An 11,383-nucleotide genomic window follows, 5' to 3' on the forward strand; every position below is an offset into this window, starting at 1 on the left:
GACAGGATCTCACCATGTTGCCCAGGCTGGCCTTGAACTGCTGGCCTCAAGCAATCCTCCCACCTCAGCCTCTTAAGTAGCTGGCACTATCGGCATGCACCCAGCTGGGTGACTTCTTAAAGTTACCCTTTATCAACTACCCTACACCAGGCTCTGTGCTAAGTGTTTCTGTGCACTATCTTATTTCAACCTCACAATCACCCTTTGAAATAAGTACTAAAGAGGTCTGAGCCTTTTAAATCATCATGCAATCAACCTAAGAATAGGCTGAGGTTAAAAAAAAATAATAAGTAAATCATCACGGAATGGATATAATCAAAAGTCTAAAGCAACATTTAAAAAATTTACAATATATAACTCATTTCTATTAAATAACTTCCACTGACCTCGAGTTCAGCTACCAAAGGATAAAGAGGAATCTAGAAATAAACCCATGACAACATTTGAAAAATTGACCCGTTTTAATTATTTAAAAACAAAAAACACATCAAATTTCCTTTACCATCTACAATTCAGTTATATCCAAACACTCTAAGACCAAACAGAAGCAGGGATGACAATGAGACACTGAAGACACACGAAGGTGAATGCTGAAGACCATCAGAGTCCCAGCAGGAGGTCACGTCTTTCATTCAAACGCTCCAATGCTTTTCATTTCAGTTTGTTAAAGAACGTGTTTTACAGGAAGTTCTTTACAGTAATTTCATGCCAGACACCAGGTTTCTTCAATGGTACACAGCTCCATGAAATTTGTGTTTCCATCCAGTTGACAGGAATAAAAAGGAATTTTTATTTTTGTCTTTTTTTGGGCCGTAGAGACGTAAAATGGTCAGATTCCTTTAGGAATAAATGAGGAAAAGGAGAGGAAAGAAAAGATCTGGGCTGTGCTGGTGCTGGTTTCTACTCATCTTTCTGAGGGTGTGACTTCAAAAGAGTTAAATCACACTTAGGCCACTACAATGATTAGTACTAGTTATCTTTTTTTTAAGATGATAAAAAGGAAAATATCCAATGGACATAAAAATGGTCAAAGGTTTTTTTTACTGCAGGTCAATTTTTCCCCCGACCAAAAAATATACAAAATGAACATATAATTGGGATGGTAACTCTGCTGGACATTCCAATTCACTCATCTGCTTGTCCCCCACACGGGTAAAGGGAACAGGCATTAGGTTTCATTAGTCATGTTATAGCAGTAACCAGATGTGTTAATGGCAGCTTATTTACGGTCCATCGATCCTTTGAACAAGTATAGGAAAGCATGGCTGTCAGTCTCTGACTGCTCACATCTGAGCACATTCAGCTACCATGGAAACTACAAGGGAAGGAAAAATATATTTATTCCAAGATTTACTGGGAGTTTTAAGTGCCCTTTCTTCCACAGAGCCCCAGAGTGGTGACAAGGTGCTAGGGGCTGCTGTGTTTTCCAGCATGAGCTCCCATCCTCTGAGGGTCCTGAGAAGGATAGTGGATTGGTCCTGGAGCCCGCATGAAAGGAGGGGGTGGTCCCATTGGGTGGAACATGTGTGGCCCAAAACCTGCAGATACGAGAGAACAAATGTGTTAGGCTGGTAGTTTCCTTGATAACCTTTCAAACCTCTCAATCTTGCTAAGGTTAAAACCACCTACACATAAATCAAGGTTGACACGGGGCTTAAGCAAATGTCAGTTCACAAACTTACTTCCACTTGTTATTTCCTTGGTTTTAGAAACCTTTCCCCCACAGTCCAAAAAACTCCACAGCACTCAAGGTATCGCCTAGTATGTCATCTGAGTCTCTGCTATGTATCCAACATGCCAAATCCTACCAGACAGGATTCAGTCAGGATTTGGGAGATAAGAAAGAAATCAGGCTGATGGCAAAGACTGTGTCATCATTAACCTCAATGCTTGACACCAGAATGGAGGGTGCTCAGAAACCAGATTCTCTTCAGAGTATGGGCTCTCTGCCACAGGAGAACTGGCTACCTGTGATTTCCTTCCACTGTTAACACTGTCTACAGCAGTGCTATACGAAGTGCCAGTCCTCCACCTATTTCTGGCCACTCAAGACAAAGAGCTTGAGTCAAAATGTAAATTATACGACCAGGCACAGTTTAGTTCATCTGACGGTTTTTTTGGTAACAAGACTTTCTCAATGAAGGAAGGGGTTCACTGATTACATTTTGGCACAAGCTCCTGATCTTGTGGCAGACAGGTGATAAACACTTTGTAAAATGACACCCGCTCACAGCCCACACTGGGCAATAGTGCTCTAGGGCATCCATTAGCATTTAGTTTAGAAAAGGGAACAAATTGGTGATAGATCTTTGTAATCTAATAATCTTACTCTGCTGACACATATACGCGGATCTTTAGAAAACCGGCCCCTTTCTTCTCCTCGGCAGAGCAGGAGAAAGAAAAATATCAGAAATCCCAACAGATCAACTTTACTTGTAGACTTCTACAGAGCAAACTCACAGGATTTGGATGTGTTGAACATGATGGTGAGGTTTATGAGACAGAACTTTCACAAGGATTTCTCTGGGCTAAGAAGGAAGATGGAAGTTACCTGGGGGTGGGGGTGGAGCAATGCCAGGGGGCGGTGGCAGAGCAATGTTCACCACAGCTGGAGGACCACTTGGGGGCAAGTTGAAGTAGTTGGCAGAGGCTTCTTCTTCTGCCGCAGGAGGAGGAGGAAGAGCTGGAGGAGAGAAAATAGTCAACACATAGAGGGGAGAACAATTGTGCAACACTGTTTCTACCACCTTTACATTCTCAGAGGTCCTACTGGGAGAGTAGAGCGGCGACATGAACCAGACCTGGGTCCCATCTTCCAAAATAGGAACATCAGGGCAGAAAGAGCTTCTGAAGTCAGCAGGGAGTCTGCACTCACCTCCTGGCAATCCTGGAACAGGTTCCAGTTTGATCCCAGAGTCTGTAGTTCCATCTTTCTCTTTTTCTTTTCCTCTGGCTGCCTGGGATCTGGGAAACACACATGCATACAGCCGGCACTCTGGCCCACCTTATCTCACACCTCTGCTTCTTACATTCCCTAGTCCAATGGAGTTCCTTCGCTCTACCTCCTCCTCAGCACACACTCTTTTCCCATAAATGCCACTGTGCACAGTGAACAAGAGCAAAGGTTTTGACACCAGAAAAGACCTGGGTTCAAAAGCTGCTAGAACTATCATAAGGACCAGAAAAGGCAACACATACATGTTTAGCACAGTGCTTACCACATAGGGAGCGCTCCACAAAGGCAGATGCTGCTATTAGCCATCTCTTCCCTGGTTCCAAGTTGGAGACATGTTCCCCCTTTGAACTGGGTCTTTCACCTGTGTCTCTCTTATGCAATCATCACTTTTAAACTTAAAATAGCGATTCTTCCCTGTTTTATCTTCTCCACTGGAAAATCAGCCTCTAAGGGCAGAATCTAGGTCTAATTCATTTATAAACCCTAAAATTCACCTTTCATGGCCTGGCATTATACTTGGCCTATAATAGCTAGTCACAAAAACATGAACCTTCAAAGGAGTAGATTATACACCAACCCCCTGAATACATTTCCAAAGCAGGGTTCTCCCAACATCCACAGGAATCAAGTATCACATAGAGAGTGATCTTTGAAAGATCTCTTTAAAGATCCTGTTCATTTAAGCCTGTTAACCAAAAGCCTACTAGTCTCCAGAAAATGAAATAGTTTCTTAAAAATCTAAGCAAAATGTCACTTAAAAATAGTTTAATTCTCACCTTCCCCATTTCACATTCAGTCTGCGGCCATTTACAATCAACTTATTAAAGGACTTCTCAGCAGCCACTTCTGCAGCCTGCCGTGTGGCAAACTGGATGAAAGCACACTGCTGTCTCTGCACAACAGTGATCGTCCGGATCTCTCCGAACTGGTAGAAATGATTTCTGAAGGGAAACAGGCAGAGAAAAATGAAAGTGGGAGTTAAAAAAGATGTTCCCAGGAGACTGAAAATGGATTAACTTTCACTGACACACCACTAGGCAGGTGGGCCCCAAGGTTATCTGCCTAACTACCCGCAGGTCTCCACCCCATATCTTGTCCTACTGTGGGTACTGCTGATTGAGAGAAGGAAAGAAAAATAATGAGTAAATAAAGGTTCTCAAACATCTCAGGGTTTTTTCCCATGGAGCAGAGAGGGTTCTAATAGGTTCTTTAAAGACCCTAAACCCTAGATAAGGGGTTGGCAAACCATAGCTCTCAAGGCCCATGAGCCAAGAAAGTTTAAAACAAGAATACGTGACAGAGACTGCATGTGGCCCACAATGCCTAAAATATTCACCATCCAGCCTCTTACAGCGAAAGTCTGCCAACCGCTGGGGGTTGTCTAGCTCACTTAGATAGGGTTTAATGGAGACAGGCTACCAAGGGCAGGTTATAAACATACAGGAGTTTCTTCTCCACTTTATCTCTTTGGAAGAGGTAATTTCCATTACTATCTGCCCAGATGTCTCATCTAGCCAAGCATAATACAAGCCAAAAATAACACAAATTTATCAAATGCCAGTCTCTTTAAAAACCAACAATTTAAACCATAAGAGTTTTATCATCGCAAAGCTCTCCCTCCTCTACATAATTCATCATACTTGGATGCGTGCCATCCTTTAAAACTTGGCTGTTAGGTCAAATAGAATCCTATGTCATTATTACCATATGCCAGGATGGATAAGCATTCTTTGTGCTTTGGTTCTGAGACAGGGTCTCACTCTGTTGCTTAGGCTGGAGTGCAGTGGTGCAATCACAGCTCACTGCAGCCTTGATCTCCCAAGCTCAAGCAATCCTCCTGCCTCAGCCTCCCAAACAGCTGGGACTACAGGCACATGCCACCACACCCGGCTAATTTTTTTGATTTCTTAGTAGAGATGTGGTCTCACTATGTTGCTCAGGCTGGTCTCAAACTCCTCGGTTCAAGAGATCCTCTCAAAGTGTTGAGATTACAGGCATGAGGCACTGTGCCCAGCCACATAAGCACATTATTACTGTGGCACCATAAAGGACAATTTTACAAAAATTCCAGTCAGCATGATACTAACAATAGAGAGACTACAGAAAAATGTATTTTGTACAGAATGATCATTCTTGCAGCTTTTGCAAATAAATTATTCCAGGGCAGTTAAAGGCAAAAATAACTCTCTAACTTATACCCACAAACCTTAAATCTGTCTCAGTAATGGTATCACCTAGACCACCAACATATAGTGTGGTGATAGTTTTATCCTCTGGTGGGTCCAGCCGAGGCATTGTTGAAGCCCGCTTTAGAAGCTTGTCAGCCACAGGATCATTGATTCCGTAATAACGATCTTTAATATTCTGATCAGCAAGGGGGTCATCTGGATCTGTAGGCTTCTCATGTCTATGATTCAAGAAAAAAACAAGGCATAAAGGTGAAACAAAGGTGAAAAAATGATTATCTTCCAAGAGTAGCTACATATTAAAGTCCTAGATACATATTCTGAAGTGCCTTTTGAACTAGACACTATGGTTTCTACCAAAATATAATTACCAAAATAGACCTAATACCAAGAGATTTACTGTATCACAGAAGGAATTCCTAGCCTCCTAAAAGCCATTAGGCCATCTAGGATGCCAAACTTTCCTTATAAATAAATACTCTTGACATGATCCACCCCCTCCCGCCCCCCAGAAAGGGACACATGATTACCCCTCTCTAGGTCAATGATTCTTAACACATTTGGGGTGCTGTATTCCACTGAGAATCTGATTAAAGCTATGGACCTCACCCCAGAGAAAGCACATACATTATTTTTTAGGGGGTGGGGTTAACCAATCCCAAATTAAGAACTCCTAATCCAGATGCTTGGCAGTCTTAACCAAAACATACACACCCTTTAGAAGTCTGACCTTACTTTGACTTCACCTATACATTGAGAGTCAACTCATTTAAACCATGGCAGTGAAGATTTACTTCTCAGGCAGAAATGTTTAGGGTCAGCATCTATATTGTATGGCATAGCAATTTAGTTTCCAAGGCTCAATTGTAAGTAAAAACTACAATTTATTCATGCTCTTCTAAATTTCATAGTTCTAAGACATGAGGTATACCACATTAGTTGTATGACCTTTAGATTTTAAAGCAGAAACAGTTTAAGTTAGGACCTCCCATTTCTTAGATGAGAAATCATCTGAAAGCAAATACTGAAAATGAGGCTCGGCTCTTGCCTGTATGGACATTCCTCTCCTCTCTTACACTCTCCTTTCACCCAGAAGGAGCAAATGTGGGGTCGATTCCTTTTGTAGTAGGGTGTGGTCCGGGCCAGTTTGAGCAGCATGTCACTGGTAGATGTGGCTTTCCCCAGCATGCCAACTGGCCGTGTTCCATCAGAGTTAGAAATCTAAGTGGGGATGACAAATTCAAAAGACAAATTATACAGACTGTGTCAATTCATTAGGATTTTTATCCAAAAAGTGGCAGCATACCTCTCTCTCCATATTCTGTGTATAGTACTCTTTGTTGACATCTGACTTTGGCATGTCGTCTTTAAAAGACAATCCTGCGTCACGAACCTGGATGGGCAGGCCTGGTACAAAAAAAGAGGAAAAAGACCTCAGATGTATTTTAAAACATATCCATACTAACCATGCACACAGAATACATCATCTTTCCCTTCTCCTCTTTCCTATTTAGTACCAGAGACTTTACTATGTTTTTATTCAAACTCTTTAGCACCATCAGGTTACTTCTGCTACACAGCATGCTAAGAAATTGTCCAAATTCCTGAACTGTCAGGAAATTTGATGAAATCAATGCTTTAGAAAATCTTTTAGGCTGGGTGTGGTGGCTCATGCCTGTAATCCTAGCACTTTGCAAGGCTGGAGCTGACAGATAGCTTGAGTCCAGGAGTTCGAGACCAGCCTGGTCAACATGGTGAAACCCCATTTCTACAAAAAATACAAAAATTAGCTGGGTGTGGTGGTATGCACCTGTAGTCCTAGCTACCCAGGAGGCTGAGGTGGATCACCTAAGCTTGGAAAGGTTAAGGCTGCAGTGAGCCATGACCATGCCACTGCACTCCAGCCTGGGCAACAGAGTGACACCCTGTCTCAAAAACAAAAAACAAAAAAATTATAAAAGAAAATTTTTAGATGAACAAACTGTGCCCATGGTCATATCCAACCTGTAAATTAGCTCCTAGTTTTTATTACAACATGATTTATTTAAAGTAAATGTAAAAGTGGTTTCTTTCTAGGTTAGTCTTACAGATCCTCTGGATAGTCACAGTCATCTAAGGGTCACTGTACTCCAGGACCAGACGCCTCCTTAACAAACACATAAATAATATTACATAAAATGTGGCCAGGACTCTGACTAGAAGAGTAACTCTAATGAACTTAACATACATAAACTCATATATTTTTCCCTTTCCTTTAATAGTAAAAACTCTTGTTGAAAAATTATCTTTCTGAAAAACAGTCACCTATGGTTAAAAAAAAAATTACTCCCAAAAGCAGTTACTCTGAAACAGTAGCAATATATCAGTTCTAACAACACAATTGAAACAAAAGTCTAAAGCACAATTAGGCTGGCTATAGTGGCTCTGGGAGGCCAAGGTGGGAGGACTGCTTGAGGCCAGAAGCTCAAAACCAGCCTGGGCAAAATAGTGACACACACACACACGTGCACTGGGTGTGGTGGTATACCAGGAGGCAGAGGCAAGAGGATCCCTTGAGCCCAGGAGTTCGAAGTTGCAGTGAGCTGTGATCACACCACTGTACTCTAGCCTGGGTGTCAGAGTGAGACCCTAACTCAAAAAATAAAATAAAATAAAGCACAATTACCCTGTGAGCTTCTGATTGGGATGGTGGAAAAAAGCTCTGGATCAAGAAAGAAGCCTAAGGCAAATAAATTATCTATCATAGGATCAACGCCTTTTACCTCACTTGGGCTACAGAGATGAAGGTTTAGGCCACTTTTGATTAATTCCCAACTTTTCCTTAAGTTCCTACTATTGTTCAGGACTCTAGAGTGGCCTAATTATGGTTCTTTTCCTGGGAAAAGCAGACCACGGCAGACATTCCAAAGTGAAATCAGAACCAGAGCTAGGGTGCGAAGTGGGAGACAAAAGACTGACTTGTAGTTTTAGGCACCTGCACACTTTCAGATTTATTGGACAGGTCAAACATACCATACTCTAGGTCTAAGAGGCAGGTCTGACAGACATTCTTCAATTTACTGCAGGTTTGGCACACTTCAGTCTTCTTGAAACGCATGCGGACTCCAGGGCACCAGCGAAACACTGTGAATGGCCTGGCACAGATCTGGAACACAAAGCAAGAGCCATAGAATGTCAATGGTCCTGATCTGGGCAATCTGGAGATCTGATAACAACGGGGCATTCAAAAAAGGATCCCTGAATGTAGGATTTAGAAGAGACCTTAGCAATCATCTAGTTGATTTGATGTTTCAATACAATTTTCAGCATCCTTCTCCAGCAAAAATTCAGAGTACAGAAATGAAATAGCCAAAGGGTCAAAGTTCTTCCCATCCTAGAGCTAAGCACCAATAATAATCTGAACCTTAATCTTTTTTAGGGGGAGTGGGGAGTGTCATGTAATTTTTTGAGAAGCTTCTGACAAGAATGACCTTCCTCCTCAGCTAAAATGCTCGAGTGGACAGTCATACACCACCTGGTGTACAAACTCCTCCAGCGCCCATCCACTGACACCATAAGAATCTCTACATTAGAGGGTTCATTTTCTTACCTCCCACATAAACAGTTGCCAGCCAATGAATATATCAGTAATACATAAAAAGTTGTATAGCACTGATTTTTACTGGAAGACCTCAAAACTTAGTAAGCTGAAGGCTAATTTGGTAGAGAAAAGAAAAATGAAACAGAAATCATTACTCTTTAACAGACATACTTACTTTGCATTCCTTCCCATACTTTTCTTTGGTCTATAATAGAAAAAAAATAGAAAAGAACTGGAGTTACAGAAAGAAAAAAGCCAGATGTCTACTCTTTCCTTAAACATAACCCAAGAAATGTGTCTGGAAATCCCTGGCATCCTAGAGAGAGAAAAACAGCAACAACAACAAAAACCAAAACCCAACCTTTTTTGGGAAGAGGGTAGGGAACATACTATAACAACATATTCTAAGTGATAACATCTCAAGAGTATATGGATCTGGGCTGGGTGGCAGTGGCTCACGCCTGTAATCCCAACACTTTGAGAGGCCAAGGTGGAAGGATTGCTTGAGCCCAGGAGTTCCAGACTAGCCTGGGCAACATAGCGAGATGCTGTCTCTACAGAAAAAAAAAATAGAGTATATGCATCTAATGCTAGGTAAGTGAGTGTCTTTCCACAGCCACAACTCTTAGGTTCATTTTTGGCTCCCAAGTTCACTCCCAAGAACTAACATTCCTAATGCTTTCCACAATCCCTAAATCAGAGAGGATACAGCTGTGGCCCGCCCACTTTACAAAGTTTAGTCAAAAGGTAGCTACTGTAGACTTGTCCTGTGCCAATGCCCGGAATATAGTAAATGTTCTGTTTAAACAGAACTATTCAAACATCTTGAACCATTCAAACATCGTGAACATACTAACATATCAACACCTCTACGACTACACAATAATACAGCCCTAACCTTATTATTGTTAACTGGTTCTAATTTTACCCTAGTTTGTAACAAAGGGGGAATGCTTACTTTAAAGAGATAAAGTACACTGGCCAAAAGGCATTTGACCAGGATTCAGGAAACCTAGTTTCTAGTTCTGGTTCTCCTCCTATCATGCTGACATTCCTAGAGCCAGAATATCTGAACTTAAATCCCAGCTCCATTCCTTACTATTGTATGAAAAGACACAAACGCTCTACCTTCCGGTCAACAGACCTATTTCCTAGGTAAATGCTCAACAAATACTAGCTATCGTTATTACCCCTACATTACAGGAGTGTTACCGGATTCGTAAGAGAATACACATGACAGTTCTTTGCAAGTCGTCCAGCACTTCGCGTTAGTAAAAGAGCATCATTTTTTTCTGCTTGTCTAAGAGAAACACTTCACAGTGTGCAAGTACCACAACATCGACAGGACATGAATAACTCGTTTCACACGCAATCACTCACCATTCGGATATATGGGTTTTCTCCAAGACATGTCTGGCACAGAATGGGGAAGTCCTGGTGAAAATGGGAAATCTGGTTGAGGACCATCCTCCGAAGACCCTGACACCTCAATGACACTTGGGGTGGCGAGGGGGCGGGGAAGCGAGGGTGGGGAACTACGCACGGCAGGAACCCGAAGTCCATCACGACCCGATCGCGGGAGGGGGCGCTGTCTGCACTTCCGGCAGGCGGCGGGAGAAAAGAAAACCAGCTCTAATAGGCTGGAGGGGGCAGGGATGGAAAGGGTGCTGGTCCCGGGACCCTGGCTAAGCCCCCTCCCTTCAAGCCCGCAGGAGGATCGCCCTCCGCCCTCCTGCTCCGGCCAAGCTAGGCCGCCGCGCTGGCTCCTCCCCGGAATTCCTTCGGCCGCGCCGCAGGCCCTGTCCTGCCAGCTTGCAAGGTTCGCGGCTTCGCCTCCTCCTTCCATCCTCCTCCGGCAGGCACACTCACCGCATCCTCCCAGTTCTGCCTGTTGTAGGTGTTGGAACCCAGAGAGGTCGCCATCTTGAGAGCGTCCGGAGGTAGCTGTAGCTTCCGAATTGGGAGAGAGGACCGCCACAATCCCGTCAAGCCCCGAGGCTAGCGCCGCGCCGGTCGGCGTCTTATTTACGCGTCTAGGGCTTCTTCCGGGGCGGGGCCTTTGCGTCATGACGTCGCCCGCTCTTGGAATTTCTAAGCTTAACAATTGGGGTCCTGGTATAATGCACCTGGATGCTTCCTTCGAGTTTTTGCCTGCTTGGAATGAAGGGCCACACGTACAGTTGATTCATTTAAAAATTGGGCGAAAGAATAAAGGAAGACGTAATGCATCAGAGGCTGGGGTTAAAATAGCGTTCGCTACCACTGAGGCGCTTATTATGCCAAACTCTGGGCGAACGTCTTGCGGTTCCAGTTCTTATTTATTCTCATAACCTCTCTGTAGGGCTCTCTGTAGGGCTGCCAGATTCTGATTCTGTCTCTCTCTCTCTCTGTCACTCACACACGCACATGCACACACACACACGCACGAATTACAGAACGTCTAAAGTTGAATTTCAGATTAACCGCGAATCGCTTTTTAATTATAAATATATATGGTACCTACTTGTCCTAAAGTAGGATTCGTGGTTGACCTGAAATTCACATCACTTAACCAATCGTCCTGTATTTTATCTGGTAACTCTACCCTGTAGGCAAGTATGATGATCCCTCTTTTATAGAAAAGAAAACAGGTTTAGAGAGATTAACCTAATCTCTCCTGAT

General features: G+C 43.0%; 1 protein-coding gene across 2 annotated transcripts; it reads right to left on the reverse strand.

The window, feature by feature from the left end:
• Positions 1 to 442: 442 nt before the first annotated feature.
• RBM22 (RNA binding motif protein 22) lies at positions 443 to 10,805 on the reverse strand. 2 transcript variants are annotated; one of them, XM_055112792.1, is made up of 11 exons: positions 10,592 to 10,805; positions 10,103 to 10,314; positions 8,898 to 8,927; positions 8,155 to 8,287; positions 6,449 to 6,549; positions 6,191 to 6,363; positions 5,163 to 5,363; positions 3,733 to 3,897; positions 2,876 to 2,964; positions 2,552 to 2,683; positions 443 to 1,538 (listed from the first exon to the last, which is right to left on the reverse strand). In XM_055112792.1, the coding sequence occupies exons 1-11, from the start codon at positions 10,788 to 10,790 to the stop codon at positions 1,408 to 1,410; spliced, it is 1,566 nt and encodes a 521-aa protein (XP_054968767.1). In that variant the 5' UTR covers positions 10,791 to 10,805; the 3' UTR covers positions 443 to 1,407. The 2 variants fall into 2 exon arrangements, with proteins under 2 accessions (XP_054968767.1, XP_003829060.1); XM_003829012.5 differs by having other exon boundaries at positions 10,103 to 10,156; positions 10,592 to 10,764.
• Between the last annotated feature and the right edge of the window lie 578 nt (positions 10,806 to 11,383).

The sequence above is a fragment of the Pan paniscus genome, chromosome 4 (assembly GCF_029289425.2).
Source record: "Pan paniscus chromosome 4, NHGRI_mPanPan1-v2.0_pri, whole genome shotgun sequence".
In the NCBI taxonomy this organism is placed as follows: domain Eukaryota; kingdom Metazoa; phylum Chordata; class Mammalia; order Primates; family Hominidae; genus Pan; species Pan paniscus.

Bases quoted from the DNA above. Each gene is read 5' to 3' on its own strand.
- RBM22 (XM_055112792.1), bottom strand. From the start codon at position 10,790: ATGACGCAAAGGCCCCGCCCCGGAAGAAGCCCTAGACGCGTAAATAAG. The intron at 5,364-6,190 runs GCAAGAGCCGAG...CTTGAATCATAG, and splicing joins GGAGAGGAATGTCCATACAG to ACATGAGAAGCCTACAGATC. The intron at 2,965-3,732 runs GTGAGAATTAAA...TGTGTTTCCCAG, and splicing joins CTGAATGTGAAATGGGGAAG to ATCCCAGGCAGCCAGAGGAA.